Source organism: Rattus rattus, chromosome 2 (genome assembly GCF_011064425.1).
Source record: "Rattus rattus isolate New Zealand chromosome 2, Rrattus_CSIRO_v1, whole genome shotgun sequence".
NCBI lineage: Eukaryota > Metazoa > Chordata > Mammalia > Rodentia > Muridae > Rattus > Rattus rattus.
Window position 1 is genome coordinate 803,603 of NC_046155.1, and position 21,793 is coordinate 825,395.

Consider the following 21,793-nt stretch of genomic DNA (forward strand, 5'->3'; position numbering starts at 1 on the left):
ACAAAGCAAAAAGCCCCATGGTGTGACCTCAGTGTTTCCCACTTGGCTGGGGAACGCGGGCCACGGCGCGGGAAAGGCCCCCCTCTGAACCATGCCTCTCTGCTGAAAGGGATGGGGACAGAGCTGGAGGCCTTCCTGGAGGTCAAGCTCTAGGTCCAGCCTCCGCCTCTACGGTTTCAAGCCGTACCTTTCAGCTGCCCCAACGCTTCCGCTTCGCGGGCCCCGGCATCTTAGGCCAATGAGAGTGTTGGGGCGGGCTCTTTAGTGCACATCCTCACCTCGCCCAATCAGCGTGGCCCGAGCGTCTACCCAATGAGGGCTCAGGGGCGGGGCCTCCACAGGCGCAGGAAATGGCGGTGACCAAAGAGCCTGTGAGTGGGGCAGGGGCGGGGCTTGGCTGTGTCTCCTCCTTCGCACGCCCCCTTATGATTTGGGTGGGTAGGGGTGACCTAAGTGCCGAGCAGGTGCTCCAGACTTGAAAGGTGGTGCTGGAAAGCCCAGAGCACCCCTTGTCTGATCTTAGTAAAGAGGCCTTCCCCGGATTTGCCTTTGTGGGAAACTGAGGCAGGTTCCTTCCTTCTGCCCTGATCCCCGATTGGAACCCAATGGACTTTTGGGGGCCTCCCTTTACCAGCTGCCCGCCCGCCGTCGTCATGCCGTCCCTGTTGCTCCGGCTGCCCCTGCGCCTATGCCGGCTGTGGCCCTGTAGCCCTCCCACCCGACTCCTCACAGCCGCAACAGGGCAGCGGTGAGTTGAGCCCCAGAATTTGGCCATATTCAGTGGTTTTTCTCCTGAGAGCCCGCCTTGCGTTTTGAGATGGTTGTCTCTGCATTATGTGTACTTTTCAAGGTTTGTCTCTGACAACCTTCTCGTTCAATGCTGGACACTTAGTATCAATAGTTAAGAACTGAGCCTCTAGTGAGTTAAGTGACAGATCAGGAATCTGAGCTCAGGTTGCTCTTTCCATAGCTCTGGTATGTTGTCAGGCTTCACTGTGCACACACTGGGAAAGAGGAGGTTGAGTACAAAGATTTAGATTTCTAGGCTTGGCTCTGGATGCTGGTCCAGAAGTGAGGCATAGGAATCTGCCTTTTCCTTTGAGATGGAGTTTTCCTATGTTGCCCAGGTAAGCCTCCAAATTCAATCTCTGGAGTATCTAGAGTTCAGGCACAACCACCATGCCTGGCTTGGAAATCTTTTCCCTGGGTCCTGGCACTGGAACACAGAACCTCATGCATAAGAGGCCAGGACTTTTTTTTTTTTTTTTTTTTTTTAAGAACAGGATCTCCTATAGGCTAGGCTAGCTACAAACTTGCTTGTAGTCAAGGAACCTTGAGTTTTTGACTTTGTCTCCACCTCCCAAATGCTGGGATTACTGTTTGACATTAGCTCATATCACAAAACCTGCTGTTTTGAAGAAGTTTTTAGGGGCTGAAGGGATGGATGTTTTAGAGATTAAAAGCACTTGTCACTCTCACAGAGGATCTAGCTTTGATTCTCAGCATTCACACGATAACTTACGAACATCTTCTTCTGACTTGTTGGAGGCACAAGCATGCATGTGGTACACATGCATATAGACACTCAGAGACACAAAATAATATAATTTTAAATGATCTCTAAAGAAGCTTTGTAGCCAGGATGGTGGTGCACACATACCTTCAGTCCCAGTACTTGGAAGGCAAAGGCGAGCTCTGTGAGTTTAGAGCTAGTCTGGTCTACTTAGGGAGCTCCAGGTCTGACGGGTAGTAAGACACTATTTTGTAATTTAAAAAGAAAGAGAGGAGGAAGAGGAATAAAAGGAAGAGGAAGAAGAGGAAGAAAGCAGCCATGTGGGTTTGTGGTGTAGGAGAGGACTACATATTGAAAACTAGAAATCCTGGGGCTGGAGAGATGGCTCAGAGGTTAAGAGCACTGACTGCTCTTCCTGAGTTCAATTCCCAGCACCCACATGGCGGCTCACAACCATCTGTAATGGGATCTGATGCCCTGTTCTGGTGTGTCTGAGGACAGCTGCAGTGTACTCAGATACATAAAACAAATAAGTCTTAAAAAGAAAAGAACACGAGAAACCCTGACCATTCCGGACTAACTTCAGAGCCTGGTAGCTTTATTGAAGGTGTGGCTCAGCGAGGATGAAGACTGGGCAATGGCGCCCTCTGGCCTCCTAAGCCCCTGCAGGTTTGGACTTTTCCCCACAGGCCTGTCCCTACTAATTACTATGAACTGTTGGGAGTGCATCCTGGCGCCAGCGCTGAAGAGATTAAGCGCGCTTTCTTCACCAAGTCAAAAGAGGTATTGGTGCCCCCAGGGTGAGGGAGGGAGAGGAAACCTGAGGCACTCTAACTTCCTGGGATGTCTGTATCTCTAGCTGGTAGCACCTTCCTTCCGCCTGCTTGGATAGGGGGTACTCAGTATCCTCTATGATCTAAAGAACCGGGCAAGGCCATGGGTCTTTCTGGTTATGGTTTTGTTGCTATTGTTGTTTTTTGAGACAGGATCTCACATTGTAGCCCAGACTGGTCTCAAACTTTGAGTGGTCCTCCTGTCTCCACCTCTCTAGAACGGGAGTTATAGATGGTTGGTTTCCTTAAATGAAAGGGGCAAGGAGTCTGTATTTTCTGACTCTGGCCTTTGGGAGGGGTGAGCAAGCCTGGGAGGAAGGGTCAGTGTCCAGGTAAGGTCTGTGGGAGTGATGTCAGCTTTGATGGGTGGACATCATCAGGAGAGGTCCTAGGAAGGGAGATGGGAAATGAGATAAGGGGACCCCTGCCTCACCCCAGCTACACCCTGACCGAGACCCTGGGAACCCAGCCCTGCATAGCCGTTTTGTGGAGCTGAGTGAGGCGTATCGAGTGCTCAGCCGTGAGGAAAGTCGTCGGAACTATGACCACCAGCTGCATTCAGCCAGTCCTTCAAAGCCGTCAGGGAGCACAGCCGAGCCTAAGTATAAACAGCAGACACACAGGTAGAGTACAGCAGTCCTGAGCCCTGCTGTCCAGAGCCCTCCAGTCCCAAGCCCTGCTGTCCTGAGCCCTGCAGTCCCGACCCCTGCTGTCCCGAGCCCTGCTGTCCTTACCCTCAAGTCTTCCTGAGAGCCCCAGTTTTCCATTGTCCTCCTTTTGCTCTTCAACAGCTCCTGGGAACCCCCGAATGCTGAATACTGGGCCCAGTTCCACAGTGTGAGGCCACAGGAGCCCAAGTCAAGGAAGCAGCAGCATAAACACAACCAGCGGGTCTTGGGGTACTGCCTTCTGCTCATGGTGGCAAGCATGGGCCTGCACTACATCGCCTTCAGGTGCCTCCCCATTCTTCCTGAGGTACTGGGTGGAGGGTAGGTCAAGAGTGGTGTGGCCAGCCAGCCACAGCAGCCTATGACCTGCATAGTTTGTCTCTCTCAAGTTAAGAACTTTGTGAAATCAAGAATTGGAGCCTTGCCTTGCTGGGTAAAGGCAGAACTGCACAAAAGGGCTAAAGTTGTTTTCTGTTTCTCATTGCTTGAATGTTAATCTTTGACGCTGCTTGTTGTTAGGGCTGGAGCTATCCAAAACCATACACAAAGAGGGCATGGTCAAAACCCTGGGGTTCTCTCTTAGCACTTCATAAATGAGTTTTTACTTCCCAAGTGCTGGGATTAAAGGTGTGAAGCATCGCCTCCCAGCAATGTTTTTTAGAAAGTTCAGGGTCATCCTTGGTTACATACCAAGTTTGAGGCTAGCCTAGGCTACATTAAACCGTGTCTCAACATAGAAAGAAAGAAGAAAGAGGAAGGGAGGCCAAACACAGAGTCACAGCCAGTCCTTGATAGCTGCCACTTTCATGCATGCTGTAATACCAGTTTTCTGCAGCATAGAAACTCAAAGGATGGAGCCCACTGTCCACTCCATCTAGCAATGGAGATGAACTGCTCCCTGACTTCAGAGCTATTTCACCAACCTCCACAGGACAGCCCGGGACTTAGGGTACCACCCAGCTCTGGGACTTGGGCCACTTGTATCTTTCTTTCAACTCATCACAGGTGTCTGTTATGGGGGAGAGATGTAAAGTTGTGTGAGATATGCTAGAGCCTGGTTAGATCAGGGCTTAGGGACACCAGAGTTCAGAGACTCGGGGTTAATTGCAGTTTCCTCACAGGAAGCTGGAGCAGGTGCATCGCAGCTTCATGGACGAAAAGGATCGGATCATCACAGCCATCTACAATGACACTCGGGCCAGGGCCAGGTCTGTCACTGCTCTGACTTTGCCTCCTGCTTCAGCACCACCCTCCAGGATCCCTGTCCTGATCTGTCTTTCCTTCCAGGGCCAACAGAGCCAGGATTCAGCAGAAGCACCAGCAGAGGCAGCCTCCGACAGAACCCTCCCTGCCTCCAGAAAGTTCCAGGATCATGCCCCAGGACACAAGCCAGTGAGAGGCTTACCTAGGTGGGACCTGTATTGGTCCTCCCCTTGCTGCCTGTCTAGGACTACACGTGCAATAAACTCATATTCAGACTCCTGTCCGACTCGGTCCTTCAGGTCACTCATCTCCTCATCCCTCCCCCTCGTGAGGCAGCGACCCTGGGAGCCCGGCCTCCAGGGCAGTGTGTCCCCTTTCCCCTGCAGCGGCCGGAGGGGGCGTTTGGAGGGGACCGGCTCCGCCCCCGCCCCGCCTCCGCCCGCAGCCGGGTGGGGAGCGCGTGTTTAGGTCACATGAGCCTCTTGTCCGCCAGCCCCGGCCAGGCCCCCTGCCACCCCCGCCGTCCCCGCTGCCCGCCGTCCCGGCCACCACCACCAACACAGGCCGCCTGCCTGTCTCGTTCCTCCGGCCGCCGCTGAGGCGCTACGTTGCGCTGCCTGCACCCAGGGCTCGGGAGGGGGCCGCGGAGGAGCCGCCCCTCGCGCCCGGCCCGGAGTCCCCACACCCGGGCCCGCGCCATGGGGCTCTGGCTGCCGCCGCCCCCCGCGCCGCCGGGCTAGGGCAATGCGGTCGCCCCCGGCGCTCGGCCCCCGCGGGCACCATGAGCCCCCTGCTCCGTCGCCTGCTGCTTGTTGCGCTGCTGCAGCTGGCCTGTACCCAGGTACGTGTGTTAGAGACATCCCGCTCGCTCGCCCGCCCGCGGTGCCCTCTCAAGGTTGGCGGAAGTGGGGAGGCGCCCGCTACTTCTGCCAAGGGGATCCGCTGTTCAGACCGGGAATATCCCTGAAGAGGTGCCCCTCGGCGCAGGCCCGCCAGCCCTAGCTCTTGCTCCCGGGGCCACTCCCCCACCTCACCCCATCCCCTGGGCGGTTGGAGGGCGGAGCTGCCTCAGTGCCCTCCGAACCTCGTTTGTCTCCCACTATCCCGGCTCCTGACTTAAAACAAGCCCCAGCTCTAAGGCTTGGGGTTTAGCACCATTCCCAGAGTATGTCTGGTGGGTCTTGGGCTAGGGAAAGTACCAGATGGCTGCGTGTACAAGAAAAATTGGAGCCGAGGTCCTGGGAACAGAACAATCTGGAAAGATGTCAGAAAGGCACAGAAGCCTGACTCAATCAAGGACAGAGCCCTTACATAGCCACAGGGCCAGCCCTTTTAGAGTGCATCTTGGGCCCAGGTATCTTCTTTCCTACAGGCCCCTGTGTCCCAGTTTGATGGCCCCAGCCACCAGAAGAAAGGTAATAATAGTTAACAATAACTTGACACAAGCCAGTACTGAGAGGGGTTAGTTAGCATGTGTTCTGACTTCATGACTCTTATCTTGTGTGATTTCCAACTCCTTCGGGAGATGCCATTTCACAGAGGAAGAAGCTGAGGCAGAGGGCTTAATCATTTCTTGAGAAACAAGGCAGAGAGGTTTAAAGGATGGTTGGGGTGGTGGTGACAGGGTATCAGAGAGGCTACATGCTCAAAGGAGCTGCCAGAAACCCGATAAGAACGTAATCCATTTGGGTCTGCCCACAGTGGTGTCATGGATAGATGTTTATGCACGTGCCACATGCCAGCCCAGGGAGGTGGTGGTGCCTCTGAGCATGGAACTCATGGGCAATGTGGTCAAACAACTCGTGCCCAGCTGTGTGACTGTGCAGCGCTGTGGTGGCTGCTGTCCTGACGATGGCCTGGAGTGTGTGCCCATTGGGCAACACCAAGTCCGAATGCAGGTACTGGGACCTATGGGTCAGGCAGGCTGATGGGACAGTGATGCCCTGGGGACTGGGTCAACCCAGAGACAGGTACCCAGGAGGTGGGAGGTTCTGGTCATTCCTTCTCTAGCCCATCTAGTATCCCCTTTCTCTGTCTTTCTGCTGCCCCCCACCACTCACTGTCTCTTCCCCATTCTCCTGAGTACAGATCCTCATGATCCAGTACCCGAGCAGTCAGCTGGGGAGATGTCCCTGGAAGAACACAGCCAATGTGAATGCAGGTGCCAGCCAGGTCCAACCCCTAAGTTCACATAGTGTAGCATGGGGTGGGGGTATCAGGCATGGGACTGTACCTTACTTAGTAGGGATTAGGTGACTGAGAGCAGAGCCAGAAGTAGGCATGGATTCTGGGGCAAGAGAGCAGGAGGTTTCTTTAATCAAGCGCTCGCTCTCTCTCTCTCTCTCTCTCTCTCTCTCTCTCTCTCTCTTATTTTTCAGACCAAAAAGAAAGGAGAGTGCTGTGAAGCCAGACAGGTGAGTTCCTGGATTTCTTGGTGCTGGTCCAGGAGAGCTTATGGGTGGGTTTGGGGGTGCCAGGAGCTAGGAGGCTGCAGCCCCTCTGCTTTCTCCTCTCTCCTGACTCCCCTTCCCCTTTATACTCCCCAAATCCACACATTCTGACCTATCCCTAGCTCCTGGGAAGACTCTTCCCACCCCAGACATGATGCTTCTCCTCCTAGGGTTGCCATACCCCACCACCGTCCCCAGCCCCGCTCTGTTCCGAGCTGGGACTCTGCCCCGGGAGCATCCTCCCCAGCTGACATCATCCATCCCACTCCAGCCCCAGGACCCTCTGCCCACCCTGCACCCAGCGCCGTCAGCGCCCTGATCCCCGGACCTGCCGTTGCCGCTGCAGACGCCGCCGCTTCCTCCATTGCCAAGGGCGGGGCTTAGAGCTCAACCCAGATACCTGCAGGTGAGGAGTCTGTGGGGTGGAAGGCAGCAATGCTGTGTCCTGGGGCAGGTCCAGATGGGCCTGCCAGTGGTGGAGAGACCAGGGAAGGAGGAGACAGCTGCATGTGTTAAATCACTTACTGTGCATCTGCTGGCACCCAGATCATCAGAAACTTAGCTCAAGACCAGATGCACAAATCAGATGGTGTCACCACCAATAGAAGATGCTAAGCATATGACAGGGGCAACGATCTAATCTAAGCCATCAACCATCTCCTGGAGGGGAACTCAAGAAGACTTTTTCCACGAGCTTTACACGATAGATATTTGCTCCATTCTGTAGGCTCCGAGAGAGCAGAGATGTATGAGAGAGAGCCTCGTATACTTAAGTAGCCCTTCTCTGTTCCATAGTGAGTCCGTGGGATGATTTATGGGCCAGGCCCTGGTGACTTCTAGCGAGTATCAGAATAAAACAGGGTTCCAAAAAGGAAATGCATCAAGAAGGCTGGGCCTGGACATGGTGGTACATATGGGGAGTCTTGGGCACTGCAGAGAGAATTTGAAGTCAGCCTGGGCTATATGGAACCTTGTTTAAAAAGCAAAACCCACAGAAGACAAAAAATAACTGTTGCTTTGGAATGGTGGTGCACACCTGTAACTCCAGCTCTCAGGAGGCAGAGGCAGGAGGATATGATTTTGAGAACAAGCTGGGCTGTAGAGCAAAGTGATCTCAACAAACAGCAAGAATAAAGAGGGGCCGGGTGTGTAGCTCAGCTGGTAGAGTGCTTACCCAGCATTCAAGAAACCTTCGGTTTGGGCTGGAGAGATGGCTCAGTGGTTAAGAGCATTGACTGCTCTTCCAGGGGTCCTGAGTTCAAATCCCAGTAACCACATGGTGGCTCCCAACCATCTGTAATGGGATCCGATGCCCTCTTCTGGTGTGTCTGAAGACAGTTACAGTGTACTTATATATAATACATAAATACATCTTTAAAAAAAAAAAAGCCTTCAGCTTGATCTTCACCAAATGGAACAAGGCATGACAGCACTCAAAGGTTCAGGGTCACTCCTTGGCGACATAGTGAGTTTGGCTCACTCGAGTACACAGGGGCTAGAACTGGGGCTAGAACTGTGGTAAGAGCACTTTCTGCCCTTGCAGAGGATCCAGGGCTAGTTACCAGCACCCACATGGTGGCTCATAACCCATTCATAACCCTAGTTCCAGGATCTCCAATGCCTTCTTCTGGTTTCTACAGAGACCAGGCACCTACGCAGTGCACATACATGCATGTGTAGACTTAGTATTAAGGATATCACTGGTAAACGTAAATAAATAGGGGCTGGAGAGACGGCTTGGCTGGTAAGGTACCTACTATTGAAGTATGTAGACTGGGTAGGTGCGATGCGTTATAACCTAGTATTGGAAGAGCAGCCAGGGACAAAAGGAACCCTAGAGTTTGTTGGCCAGCCATCAAAGCAGAATCAGTTAGCTTCAGATACAGTGACTCGGTCTCAAAGATAAAGGTGGAGCGGGGTGGAGAGAGCTGGTTCTCAGTGGCTGCTGCTCCTGCAGAAGACCGAGTATAGATCCCAGAACTCGCTCGGTTGAGGGCTGCAGTGATCAGACACCCTCCTCTGGCTTCTTCAGGCACCCACCTACATGTGCTTATATAGACACACACACACACACACACACACACACACACACACACTCCTAAATAAAAGTAGCAAAATACATTTTTGCTTGTTTGGTTTTTTTTTTAAAGATTTATTTATTTTATGTATATAAGTACACTGTCACTGTCTTCAGAAGAGGGCATCAGATCCCTTTACAGATGGTTGTGAGCCACCATGTGGTTGCTGAGAATTGAACTCAGGACCTCTGGAAGAGCAGTCAGTGCTCTTAACCGCTGAGCCATCTCTCCAGCCCCTTGGTTTTGTTTTCGAGACAGTGTATGGCCCCAGCTGTCCTGGCACTCGCTATGTAGACAGGCCAACCTCACCTCAAACTCACAGAGATCTGCCTGCTTTTGTCTCCTTATGCCTGGCAAAAATGGATAACGATGGAGGATGTTTAAGCCAAGCACACACATGCACATGCCCACGAGCTCAGGCCAGTCCCTTCTCCACAATTAAAAAGCAAAAGTAATTTATTTTATGTGCTAGCCTCCCCCCGCCCCAGAACTTGGTTATAGGCAGTTGTCAGCTACCATGTAGGTACTGGGAACTGAACCTGAGTCCTGTGGAAGAACAGTCAGTGCTCTTAACCACGGAGCCATCTCTTTAGCCCATTTAACAAAATTTAAAAAATAAGAAGGAAAACATATCAAAGGAGAGCTTGAGATCGAGCCCCAGACAGCACTGATCTCTTCCCTTCACTCCCCAGGTGCCGGAAACTGCGAAGGTGACAAACTGCTTTTCGGACTCCACAGGCCTGTGTGCCTCACAGGCCTTCTTCACAGGGAGAAGAGTGGAGCATAGGAGAACCACCTCAGTCTGGGAGGACATTGCCCCAGGACTTGGAGCTTTTAGAGAGCTCTCACCATCTTTTATCTCCCAGAGCTGCCTTCTAACAATTGTCAAAGAACCTCATGCCTCACCTTAGGGGCCAGGGTACTATCTCAGTTAACCACTCTGGTCAAGTGAACATCTTCTTGCTGGCTGTCTCCCCTCACTATGAAGACCTCAGACTTCTACCAATACTGGATTTGGGTTGTTATGATATCTGTGTCACACACACACACACACACACACACACACACACACACACACACTCTGATAAAAGAGATGGAAGACACTATCACTGCTTCTGTCATTGTTTGATACTCTCCAGGTTGGGCAGGAATCAGTTCTGCCTCCTGTCTTACTGTTCCAGTGTGCCCAAGGGCAGACAGCAGTTCCCAGGGAAAGCCACAACCACAGATTGATAAAGTCCTTGGTACATGTCTCTGCCTCCTGCTCACCACAAGGATTCTGCCTGCCCTGGACAGAAATTAAGGAGAGGGGTTGGGGATTTAGCTCAGTGGTAGAGCGCTTGCCTAGGGAAGTGCAAGGCCCTGGGTTGGTCCCCAGCTCCAAAAAAAAAGAACCAAAAAAAAAAAAAAAAAAAAAAAAAAGGAGAGGCCAGACCATAAGAGCTGCTTCCCAAGGGGTTGGGGATTTAGCTCAGTGGTAGAGCACTTGCCTAGCAAGCACAAGGCCTTGGGTTCAGTCCCCAGCTCTGGAAAAAGAAAAAAAAAAGAAAAGAAAAGAAAAGAGCTGCTTCCCAGGTTCACGTGGCAAGAACACAGAATTGCCACCATCGAAACCCTTTCCGCTCTGAACTAGTGTGACTTTTTTCATACAATAGGAGGCATTGCCCATTGTCCCTGCTGAGTGTACACTTGCAATACTGTTCCTTCTGGTTGCCCCTTTCATGCCTCAATCCTGCCTTCATATGGCTGGAAGGCCTTTTTTTTTTTTTTTTTTTTTTTCCCCGAGGGAAGGCCTTTTTAAAGCACAGCCACAGCCTTCTCCACCTGTGCAATCGCTGCTATTCTGGGGTTCATCAGCTGCTGCTTGAGGTTACGAGCCTACTCCATCCAGGCTGTGTGCAACCATCTCCAGTGTCCTGGATAGAGTGGGAAGACCAAGCGCTAAGGCTTTGGCCTGCTACAGGATGTTCAGGGGCAGAATTGACTAAGAGTAGCCACCCTAACAAAGGGACTGATACTGAGGTCATGATCTTGGTGGTACCAAAGCAGGAGTGGGGTGAAGAGTTCCTCTTAATCATCATCACAAACTTATCCATTTATGAGAATCTCACATGGCCCAGGGTGGCCTCAAACTCCCTACATAGCTGAGGATGACATAGATTTCTAGTCCTGCACCCACCTCTCAAGTACTAGAATTACAGGTTTGTACCACCCCACCTGGTTTGTGTACTGCTGGGAAGCAAACCTGACCTCGTGCATGCTTGGCACATACTACTAACTCCCTGCATCTTCAGCCCTGATGCTGTCTTTGAACTTTCTCTTTTTAAGACAATGCCTCCTGTATCCCAGGCTGGCTCAGAATTCTTTATGTAGCTGGGGATATCCTTGAACTTCTGATCCTCCCACCTCCACAGTATTGACATCATAGGCACGGGACCAACACACCATTTTTATTATGTTTAAATAACTTTCTCAGCAGTGATATTGGTGATCATGTTCCGGCTCGATGGTGGTTAGAACCTGAGAGCTAGACTCGGAACTCACTAAGCATCAGATATAATTGGCGTCAACACCATGATGATCTTCCTTTGCATTTATCTGAATAAATGCAAGGCAAACTGGCCTAAGACAGGTATGAAATCACTCGACTCCATAGCCTAACTTAGGTTTGACTTCCTCCAAATTTCAGCATCTTTAGGTTAGAGAATATCTCCTGGGCACTAATAGACCTGTCCCAAGAGACATTTGTTTAACCAAAGGTGAGCTGGATGCTGCAGACCACAAGATGGAAGGGGTCCACATACCTCAGGGCTATGTGGTGTGGGTGTCACAGAGCGCACCCACCAAGAGAAGGAACTTACTCAAGGTCATGCAGCTAGCCAAGAAGTGAAAGAACTAAGATTCAAATCCGGGTTGTCGCTCTGAACCCCTAGGCTCTTCCCACAACAACTACCCAAAGTGTGCCGGTCATGACAACAGATGTCAGTATGGTGCTGGCAAGAACCCTTCTAGGCACGTGCACTCATACTAGCTTGACCCTGTCACCTTGGCTGGAACTGCCTTCAGTCTTGCAGAAACAATTTTTGCCAAACTAGACCCTCGATTTGAGCCTCGGAAGTGACGTTATCACGTTGTCACTCAGGAGGCAGGACCAAATGAGAAGCCCCGCCCTGAGAGTGCGGCAGCGGGTTTTGGACGGTCCAATGAGAGCGGGCAGCGTGTCCCGCCCTGTAGCGACGAAGACGCGCCTGCGCAGAAGTGACAGCACGAGCGGGATTGGCTCCGGGGGCGCGGCGAGGAGGTGAGCGGGGGGCCACAGCCCAGGCTGGGGGATCCGGGTGCAGGAGGGCAGCCTGGAGCAGGCTTTCCTGAAGCGGGCCGGAGTCCGCGTGCCAGGGAGGGACAGCAAACGAGGGAATTGGGGCTGGGGTCGGGCGACTGGCAATGCCGCAGGGGGCGGGCTCTCACGCCGTACGGGGCGGAGCTCTGGGGCTCGGGGCGGGACGCGGAACAGCGGTGGGAGGGACAACGGAGTCAGTGCGAGCGAAGGGCAGAACCCAGTGGCCCATAGCTGGATTAGGAGGTGTGGGGGGCGGGGTCTGGAGTTTAGAGGAGGAGCTGGAGCAGGTGGAAGGTGGAGCCTTGGGCTCAGAGACAGAGGGCGCGAGATCCCAGGCGTTGGGGGTGGGACTTCAGCCAGTGAGTGGCGTGGTTCCTGTGCAGGAGACGAAGTCTAACATTGCTGAGGGCGGGGCCACAGGTGAGGGGGCGGAGCTGCACGCCTTAAAGGGTGCGGCCAAAGAACCTTGCGGAGAGCTAAGCGTGAGCTATGGCCCAGGGCGTCCACGCGGGGGCGGCCTCCGTGGTGGCCGCGCCTGGGGTCGCGGTAGACCAAGAACTCCCCCTGGAGAGGTTGTGTGGGTGGAGCGGGCTCGGCGTCCCGCTGACTCTGAGCCAGTCTGGGTTCCTCGGAGGCCCCCAAGAGCTCAGAGTTGGGGAGGTGCCCCTGGTGGAGGAGGCACGGGGCCAGACTGGGGGGTGCCTCCGGAGGACCGGGGCTCCTCAGAGCCACCTAGTGGAGATGTGTGGGTGCCTCGCGGCCGGCCACCTGCAGCAGCCGCAGAGGTGTGGGTGTGCTGGACTGGGAGCAGCTGGGTGTGGCGGGAATGGGGTCGTCCCGTCGGGACAAATCCTGCCCAGTCAGATAGGGTTTGGACTTTGCGTAAAGGGGCTAGCGGAAACTGAAGAACGGCGATGGGGACTGGGAGGGAGAGGTCAGGTAGTGAGCAAAAGGAGGGGGTCCTGGCTGCTGTGGCCTCCCCTGACCCCCTCCCCTCGCTGCTGGGGTCCTCGGCCAAGTCCCCTTCTCACTGGACTGGTAAGTGTGGCCACAGAGCCCAGGGGAGCGGGTGGTGACCCAGGACAGTGGGATTCCTCAGAAACAGGCAAAATGTAATGGGGAGTTGGCGTCCTCCTGATACAGACTGAAGTTCCATGACCCCACCCGCCAGTTTTTTGGTTGGGGGTGGGGTGGCCTGTGCCTACAGAGACATGAGGCTGAGCTGGATCCTGACAGTACTGTCCATTTGCCTGAGTGCCCTGGTCACAGCCACAGGGGCCGAAGGCAAGCGGAAGCTGCAGATTGGAGTGAAGAAACGTGTGGATCACTGTCCCATCAAGTCTAGAAAGGGAGATGTCTTACACATGCATTACACGGTAAGTGGGCTTTGACAGTTTTTCAGGACCAGAAAGGACTTTGGAATCTCATTTTTTCCCCAACTAGGTAGATAACCTTGAACACATCCCCCTTTGAACGCTAAGCTCCTTCCCACGATCCTATCTTGCTCTTGAGTTTACTCATCAGCTAGGTATCAACATGTAAATTACCATACTCGAACTACCCAATGCATTATGACCACCAGTGCTGTGGTGGCTGCCTTAATGGGGAGAAGGGTTGTGGAGCAGGGTGGAAGGGAGCAGGGTGAAAGGGTTGTGGAATGGCCACCTCTCCTTACTGGTTTTCCCATGGTCTCACAGGGAAAGCTAGAAGATGGGACGGAGTTTGACAGCAGCCTACCACAGAACCAGCCCTTTGTTTTCTCCCTTGGCACTGGCCAGGTCATCAAGGGCTGGGACCAGGGGCTACTGGGGTGAGTCTAGTCTGGGGCACATGTTGCAGTGATCCAGGAAGTACGCTGTGGGAAGAAAGGCTGGGCTGGGGGAAGGGGGTTGGATGCTTCACGTGCTGAGCATGCATCATCCTGCAGGATGTGTGAAGGGGAAAAGCGGAAGCTAGTGATCCCGTCTGAGCTGGGTAAGAGGCCCCAGGGTTGGGTGGTCCTGGGGAGGGGGCTGAGACATGCCTAAGAAGAGTTAAAGCTACAGAGACATCACTGGTCCCCACTCTGTTGGGTCACTGTAGCAATTGCCACCTTCATGGCTGGCTTGTGTTCACTAGCTGAGCTGGTGACAATTGTAGATTACTCAGCCTGGTCCTCTGCCAGACCTTTGGTGTCCCCCACCCCCACTCCCCACCCCTGCTGCCCTATCCTTTAAGTGGGCTAGAAGGGAGCCTGGCCACAACTCTGTGTCTTTGTGTTTTTTGACAGGGTATGGAGAACGGGGAGCCCCCCCAAAGATACCAGGTAATACCCTTAACACCCTCAGCCCATCACTCTCCCAGAGTCCCAGGTCCCAGTCTGATGACACTTCTCCCTCCAGGTGGAGCAACCCTGGTGTTTGAGGTGGAACTGCTCAAGATTGAGAGACGTTCAGAACTGTAGCAGGCTGCAGAGGGGTAGGAGGCCCCTGTCAGGGACCAGACTGTTTAAAAACAAACAAAAAAACCTTTAAAACCCCAAGAGTGAGTCTGTGTTTCTTTGTGGATCCTAAGAGATTTAGCTTCAGTGTTGGGAGTAGGGCACTGGTCTAATGTGAATGGGTCTCCAAGTTGAATCTCCAACATGGGGGGAAGGGAAAACAAAACCTGCTTCAATTTCATTTTTCCTTCCCTAATAATTGCAGAGCCTTGAGGCCTAGCCTCAACAGCCTAGAGACCCTTGCCCAGTGCGGATAAAAAACTCTGAAGACTGTTGGTAGCAACACTGCTCCCCAGCCACTTGGAATAGCGATCTGGGAATCAGCATGAGTTATCACCATGGCTACATGGCCTCCAAGAAGGCCCATGGTCACTTGGGAAGTAGTAGCTGGGCTGGTGACAATTGTAGAGCAGTGTGTCCCCCGTAAAAGACCAGCCAAGCCTGTTAGCTGCTCCAAAGGCTGTATCCTAGCTTTATTTTCAAAGGGCCTGCGCCGCAGAGTCAATATAAAAACACAAAAAGTCCCATCAGTTTAATAACAATAAAAAACCCCAAAATGGAAAACTGAGGGCGAGGGAACGGCCCCTAGGCGGGGCACAGGGATCCCTGCCCATGGCACCAGGCCTGGCTGCAGGGTCCCCCAGTATTGCTGTTGCTACGAGGTTGGGGGGCAGCGATTGTCCTGTGGGAGCCATGGTCATCTGAGTCAGGACCCTTACTTCTTCTGGGGTGTGCTCAGCTTCTGCATGCCCCGGATCTTATCCAGCAGGCCAGAGATGAAGGCCTAGATAGGAGGGGGGCATTAGAGAGGCCAGGATCTAAGGGGTTAAGCCGCCACACATACATACCCACCCTAAGGTCAAGGAAAACGACTTACCTCAGTGGGTTTGTAACAGTCAACTAGCAGCTCCTGGTAAGGGAGAACAACACAGTACACTGAATTCTTGAGGACCTGCTCACTGTTCACCTACACCCTCCCAAGGGACTGAGGCCATTTAGGAACATAGCTAAGTTAAGTTGCATGGGCCTCATTTTTCCAGAGGCAGATGACCCAAACCAAAGAAGGTATGCCACTAGGGCCAAGCCTACCCAAGAGGCAGTGTCTCCAGGCAGCCCTCCACTAGATGACCTCAGCTTACCTTGACTCTAGCAGCCCGAGTATCATCACTTTCCATGTCCAAGAGTTCATCCACATCGATTTCGAGCTCTGGGATCTCCTCCTCCTGGGGTAGGGGTGGGAAGAAGCATAGACAAGTGCCTCAGCCAGGAGAGGAGGGTGTGGAGGACTGCCTGCCTGACTCAAAACCAGAGTGGCCCTCCTTGCCCAGCAAAGACAGCTGCTCTGGGAAGGAAAACAGATCAGGTCTGTGCCAAGGCAAACTGCCCAAAGAGGGGGAACTTCCTGTCTCTGCCAGTGGGCACCAGGGGCGCCAGACAGACAGGGCTGGGGACCTTGGGCTTTGAACCTAGCAGATGTGCCTTCTCAGCATCCGGGACCTCTAGCTCACCAGAGCACTGGTGGGGCCAGCTGTCCCAATTCATCACAGCCCCTCCCCTCCCCCAAACACCTGTCACGGCTTCCTGGGAGGGAGGAGGAAGTGAGGGTGAGGGGTCAGTGTGAAAGACCCATGCTTGATAAAGGGGAAACAAAGAGCCCATGCTTTGAGGAGAAAGGGGTACACCCCCCTCTCCAAGGGTACAGCTATCACACTTGGAGACAGCTGCATTCCAGGGCTGGGCTAGGGTAGGCATCCCAGGACAGGCCCACTCCTCCACCCTACCCCTGGGGGCCTGAGTCACCATCTGAACAAGCAAGGAGTATGGGGTGGAGAACCAGAGCCGGGAGAGCTGGTTAACCTGTCTCTACAGACAGAATGGCAAGCTAGCCCACTAGAACTACTCAGATCGTTTGTAACACTTGAAGCAGTTACACTAGTACCTTTCAACTAGTGTCTATGCTAGCTAGCCCAGACTAGACTAGATTAGACCTTTCACTGTCAGCCCAAGCTAGACCCCTGCCTCCGGTCCCAGGTGAAGCTATCTATTTCTTCTAGATTTGGGGAGGACACTATGCTTAACCTGGGGCAGAACCACGAAGGACACAAGGTCTCGAGCAGTGGAGAAAGTGACTTAGGTCAGGCAAAAAAAAAAAAAAAAAAAGCGCACACTGGGAGCGGCGAGTGTAAGACCGGTGGCTTGGCAGCAGAGCTCCCACTGACTCTGGTGACAAACCGACTTAGGTCCGATTTTAGGGTATCCGCGAGGGGTGGGGAGCGCACCTGGCAGTCGTAGAGTCGCGTGAGCTGTTCTAAAATCCACTCCTCCAGGTTGAGGCGCTTCCGCAGCTCCTTGCGGTCGTACTTGACGGTGACCTTCCCTTGCCGTCTCACCGGGCCATCATCATCCGCGCCCCCCGGGCCTTCGCCTGCGGCCCCAGGGGGACTCTGGAAGTAGACTCGGGGCCCTGTGCTGCCACTACCCGGTCCGGGGGCCAGGGCAGCCAACGCCGCGCCCCCCGCGGGGCCGCTATCCGCCATGGCGGCCGCCGGGGCCACGTGCGCGCTCGGGCCCCTCCCTGCGCCGCCGCCTCCCGGACGCCCGCCGGCTGGCTCCGGGCCGCTGGCTCCGGTTAGCTCGCCGGCTCCGCTCCGCGCAGCTCCGCGGCGAGGGCGGCGGCGGGGCGCCTGGGGCAGCTGCAGCATGCGGAGCCCCTGGGCTTGGGCCTGGCCGCGCCCCGCCCCTCCCCACCGATCCGCCCGCCCTTTGTCCCCCGCGGCCGCCGCCCGAGCCGCCGCCGCCGCCGCCGCTTTCTCTGTCTTGCTCTCTTCTCCCGCCCCCCGACCACACCCCCTTAAAGGGCCAGCCCCACTTCAGGCCCCCTCTCCCCAACCCCGCCTCCTGAAAGGGGATAGGGGAGGATCTATTTTGCAGGGTTCGGGGCTCTCTGTCCGGTCTCCTTTAACTTAACCTCTGGCTTCAAACCTAGACTTCTATGTGTCGGATGCCTGGATCTGCACGCCTGCTAGGACCACAGTCCTCTTCTGACCCTGTCTCATTCTGTCACTGAGGCAGAAACAGACGGTCTATGCATGAGGCCGAGTGGGCTCAGATCCGGTGAGGAACGTGCGAGACCCTTGGTCAGCCACGGACCAGAGAACTTCCGCGCGCGGGTCGACACGTGGACAGGGCTTCCGGAGATCGGAGGTGCAAAGGGGTCTAGGCACTGCCCAGGTGCCAGGATGCCCTACTAGGTCCGATCTCACGCCCCTGGAGGAAGAGCTCGGGGTAGGGGAGTGTAGAGTTGTCCGTTTGTCTTACAATAGCCAAGACTGGGACGACCACCGCCCACCGGCTGAGATGGCGGCGCGCGTGGTGTTGTGGGCAATGTAGTCCGCGGCTCATTGATGCTGCCCCTCCCAGCTGCAGAGCCCACAGTGATGCGCAAACTTGTTTGGGGCGCGCCCCTCTGAGCTGGCTGGGTTGTGTTGGGTGAGGCTCTGTTCGCCCCGCGGCTTGAGCGTGTGCAAAGGAGGAAAACTCGGGTGCAAAGAGCTAGCATCTGGGGAAGCCAAAACTCAGGGTGATAAATGTAATAATAGCAGTATACCCCAAATGAGCGTTTATCGGGACTCCTGCCTGTTCAGCTGTGGGGACAGCAAACTAGTTCTCCCAGTAACTTCTCTATCCTTCACACTTTAGGAAGCCACGTTCCATTCTTCCTTCATTCTGTCTGCATTGTTAAATTGTTTCATCAATTCGTTTGTCTTTCTGCTAGACAGCGAATTTTGGTGATCGAGAGTTCAGAGGGCTTTGCTGATACCCAAACTTGGATCAGCATGTTCTTTGTCAAATCTACTGGCTTTAGGAAACTTGGATCCGTACAGAACACTAGTTCCTAAAACTCTCAGACTTAGGCAAACAACTCTCCATCCGATTGGTTAAACAAACGACTGTAGGGGTTGGGGATTTAGCTCAGTGGTAGAGTACTTGCCTAGGAAGCACAAGGCCCTGGGTTCGGTCCCCGGCTCCGAAAAAAAAAAACAAAAAAAAAAAAAAACAAAAAAACAAACGACTGTATTAAAAAAAAAAAAAAGTAAAAAAACCCATGGACTTCCTCTGAAGGCTGTGGGTAACATTAAACAGGAAAACCTGTGGAAACTTCAGTTGTGGCAGCACATAGTTAAGTCACAGGAATATATAGAGGGGGAGTTGGGATTTTGAGCCCGGGCTGTGTGAACACACCCCCACCCATCCACCCCACCCTCCACCAACCCTACATATACACACACACTAAGTCTCTACCAGTCTCCTGCCACCCACTCCATCTCATACTGCCCAACGAGGTTGTATAGTACTTTCTGGGTGTCTCTATGGCTCTTCACTTTTAAACAGTCTCAAGATTATGGGACAGCAGGTCTAGCAGTCTCTGAGCAGGTGGGTTTCAGAGAGAGATGAGTTTGGTCCAGGGTCCCACAGATGTTACTACTACATCCAAACTCAAACCCAGGACTTTAGGCTCCTCCTTTATGCTCCTTTTTTTTTTTTTTTAAATGTTGTGTGTTATGAATTTATGTTATGACCATTTTGTAACTCCCTGGAACTGGAGTTAACACATATTTGTGAGCCACCATATGGGTGCTTGGAATCAAACCTGGGTCCTCTGCAAGAGCAAGTGTTCTTGACTGCTGAAGCATCTCTCCAGCCCCCTGGATGCTATTCTTTGGAGAGAAGTCACAACATTTAGGGATGTAGGTCAGGGGTAGCTCATTTGCCCAGCATGTGCAAGGGTTTGATTCCCAGCAGTGTAAAGAAGTGTGTCTGGAGGCTGGAGAGATGGCTCTGCAGTTAAGAGCACTGACTGCTTTTCCAGAGGTCCTGAGTTCAAGTCCCAGAACCACATGGTGGCTCACAACCATCTGTAATGGGGTCTGATGCCCTCTTCTGGTGCATCTAAAGATAGCTACAGTGTACTCATATAAATAAAGTAAATAAGATCTTAAAAAAAAAAAAGTGTGTCTGAAGACAGCTACAGTGTACTTATATAATAATAAATAAGTCTTTAAAAGGAAGATAAAATAAAAGGAAAGGAGTCTGGGGAGGTGGCACAGTGCTTGCCCAGTATGCACAATGGTGTGGGTTCAATCCCCAGCACCACGTACAGTTGTTTGTGGCGGTGCACACTTGTAATCACAGTTGTGGAGGCAGGGGGCTTGGGAGTTCAGGGTCATCCTTGGTTACTTGGTGGGTTTGAAGCCAGCTTGTGATATGTGTGTAAGTAAGATGGGAAGGCAGGTGGGAAGTGGGCCGCTCACTCAGGAGATTGGCTGGGGGTATTTCCCTTAGTTCTCAGTGGGGGAAGCACTGGAATAAGCTGATGTTCTCTCCCTCCCCAGCCCATTGTCTAACAGGAGCTTCCTTTCAGCTAGCCCGGACAGCCGGGAGGTTATCTCATGCTATTGCAGTTTACCATTGAGCCTGAACTAATGGGAGAGTCACTTTTCCCAGGGACAGATTCCCTGCATGCCCATGTCACCCCACCAAGGACAGGGCGGCTCTTTTTGAACCCCAGCATTGGTTTATACCTTGAAGGAATGGTTCCTAGTGCCCAACGGACACTTTGAGAGTGGAGCCCATAACTCTGAAGACTGTCAACCCTGCCTGTGCCCCCAAGATGATGACAGTGAACACTGCCTTTTCTGGCCCTTGGCGTCACTTTTGATATGAAAGTCTCCAGGTCATATGCCAGGTCCTTTCAGAGACATGGTCATCCTGCTTTTCCCTCTGGCTACCTCCTGTGTCACCCCCAAGGCATCCTTGTTTTCCTGGGGCTGGTCACTCTGTCTTGCTCCTCCCAATGACCATTCACACTGAGGAGAAGATGGGTATGCTGTCCTACAGTTTCTTTGGAACCTGGGCTGCTCAAACAGAACCCTAACCTTGGAGCACAAGGGGTTGAATTCAAGTCCTGACTCTGCCCAGGAAGTGGGCAAATCACTCCTGTCCAAGGCATGTCTTCCAGAAGGCAGAGGATCCTGACCTCCCTGTGACCCGGACCTCAGGCTCTAGAGCCTTTATCCTGCTCTGCTCACCCACCAGTCCTCCTATGACGGGAGTGTGCCTAGCCTCTCATGCAGCTTCCCAGGGTAATGTGGCCCCCTCCCACCAGAGTGCAGCTAAGGATGCTTGCTGCACCTCCCTGAAGCAGAGGCCCTGGGGAGGGACCCGTGGGCCCAAACCAATCCCTTAACCAAGGGTAGAGGCAGGAAAAGCTGCCTTCATTCCCCCCATTACTGCATGCCGAGAAACTATTATTGTTCCAGGGCTGGAAGAAAGCATCTAAGGAGGAAGAAGGAGCCTAATGGGGGGCTGCCTGGCCTCAAGAGATTAGTGGTGGGGGAAGAAAAGGGCCTGGCCCAACAAACAGCTTCCATCCTGTTTTTCTAGGACCTGCTTCCAGAAGCTTCTGGGAGGGTCCAGTTATCCTGACCTTAGTGTTGGTGTGCAGGATCCCCTGTGCCAGAGTTGACCCATGCCCTTTCTTTTCTCTTTCCCCTTTGACATTCCCACAGGTTTCTTTCCTACCTATCACATTACTTACAGAGGAGTGTGTGTTTATTCCGCTGTGATAACTAGCTCCCAGACGAGGGAGTCCTGGATTTGAAAGCAAGCCTGTGGGTACAGAGGCCAATTTCTACCCTTAATGGTTCTGTTCTCTGGAGAAGATTGGTGGTACTTGGAGCTCTGAAGGGGTATTTTTTTTTTTAATAGCTCTTGTGAAAGAGGAGGAAGAAGAGGAAGAGGAGGAGGAGGAAGAGGAGGAGGAGAAGGAGGAGGATCATAGGCCTGTACCTTTCTCTCCCTTTTTTTTCTCCTACAGAGTAGGGAGCAGGGGCAGGAAGTCAGAATGAGGGGTGAAATCCTCTCAGGAAGCTGTGTGACCTTGGGCAAGTCACTTCCCCTCTCTGGGCCTCAAGTGGAGATAATAATCATACCACTGCACAAGGCCACAGCCAAAGACAACTAGATTCATTAAGTTTGCCGCCATTATGATGGCGATTTGGAGAACAGCCAGTGCCAGTCAGGGCTCCTCTTGAGGCTGAGAGCCTGGGGCAAAGGCGCCGGCAGGGAAGCTCCTCCTTAGCTGACCCTCCTCCCCCAGAGCCAGCTCCAACTCTTTCTGGGTTTCTAGGTGACTTGGCTGGCCCCTCTGGATGAGTTCTACTTTAAAC

The 21,793-nt window shown here is 53.3% G+C and overlaps 4 protein-coding genes across 7 annotated transcripts; 3 read left to right on the forward strand and 1 right to left on the reverse strand.

Annotated features, from left to right (window-relative positions):
• The first annotated feature begins 596 nt into the window (after positions 1 to 596).
• Positions 597 to 4,497, forward strand: Dnajc4 (DnaJ heat shock protein family (Hsp40) member C4). Its single transcript, XM_032896476.1, has 6 exons — positions 597 to 748; positions 2,203 to 2,296; positions 2,785 to 2,969; positions 3,135 to 3,299; positions 4,136 to 4,222; positions 4,302 to 4,497. Exons 1-6 carry the CDS (start codon positions 606 to 608, stop codon positions 4,408 to 4,410), a joined length of 783 nt encoding a protein of 260 aa, XP_032752367.1. The 5' UTR covers positions 597 to 605; the 3' UTR covers positions 4,411 to 4,497.
• Positions 4,498 to 4,584: 87 nt separating this feature from the next.
• On the forward strand, positions 4,585 to 7,259 carry Vegfb (vascular endothelial growth factor B). Its single transcript, XM_032896475.1, is given in 8 exon segments — positions 4,585 to 5,058; positions 5,590 to 5,632; positions 5,919 to 6,115; positions 6,306 to 6,333; positions 6,336 to 6,378; positions 6,596 to 6,631; positions 6,939 to 7,073; positions 7,214 to 7,259. Coding segments are annotated over 8 exon segments (558 nt in total). The 5' UTR covers positions 4,585 to 4,998; the 3' UTR covers positions 7,230 to 7,259.
• A 4,674-nt stretch (positions 7,260 to 11,933) lies between these two features.
• On the forward strand, positions 11,934 to 14,606 carry Fkbp2 (FKBP prolyl isomerase 2). Of its 4 annotated transcripts, none has more exons than XM_032896477.1 (6): positions 11,934 to 12,046; positions 13,257 to 13,461; positions 13,783 to 13,895; positions 14,013 to 14,059; positions 14,355 to 14,390; positions 14,467 to 14,606. In XM_032896477.1, exons 1-6 carry the CDS (start codon positions 11,949 to 11,951, stop codon positions 14,526 to 14,528), a joined length of 561 nt encoding a protein of 186 aa, XP_032752368.1. In that variant the 5' UTR covers positions 11,934 to 11,948; the 3' UTR covers positions 14,529 to 14,606. The 4 variants fall into 4 exon arrangements, with proteins under 4 accessions (XP_032752368.1, XP_032752369.1, XP_032752371.1 ...); XM_032896478.1 differs by having other exon boundaries at positions 13,293 to 13,461; XM_032896480.1 differs by lacking the exon at positions 11,934 to 12,046 and adding an exon at positions 12,575 to 12,657 and having other exon boundaries at positions 13,293 to 13,461.
• Positions 14,607 to 15,009: 403 nt separating this feature from the next.
• Positions 15,010 to 17,424, reverse strand: Ppp1r14b (protein phosphatase 1 regulatory inhibitor subunit 14B). The gene is made up of 4 exons (XM_032896482.1): positions 16,844 to 17,424; positions 15,704 to 15,787; positions 15,442 to 15,474; positions 15,010 to 15,348 (listed from the first exon to the last, which is right to left on the reverse strand). The coding sequence occupies exons 1-4, from the start codon at positions 17,264 to 17,266 to the stop codon at positions 15,280 to 15,282; spliced, it is 609 nt and encodes a 202-aa protein (XP_032752373.1). The 5' UTR covers positions 17,267 to 17,424; the 3' UTR covers positions 15,010 to 15,279.
• Positions 17,425 to 21,793: the final 4,369 nt, after the last annotated feature.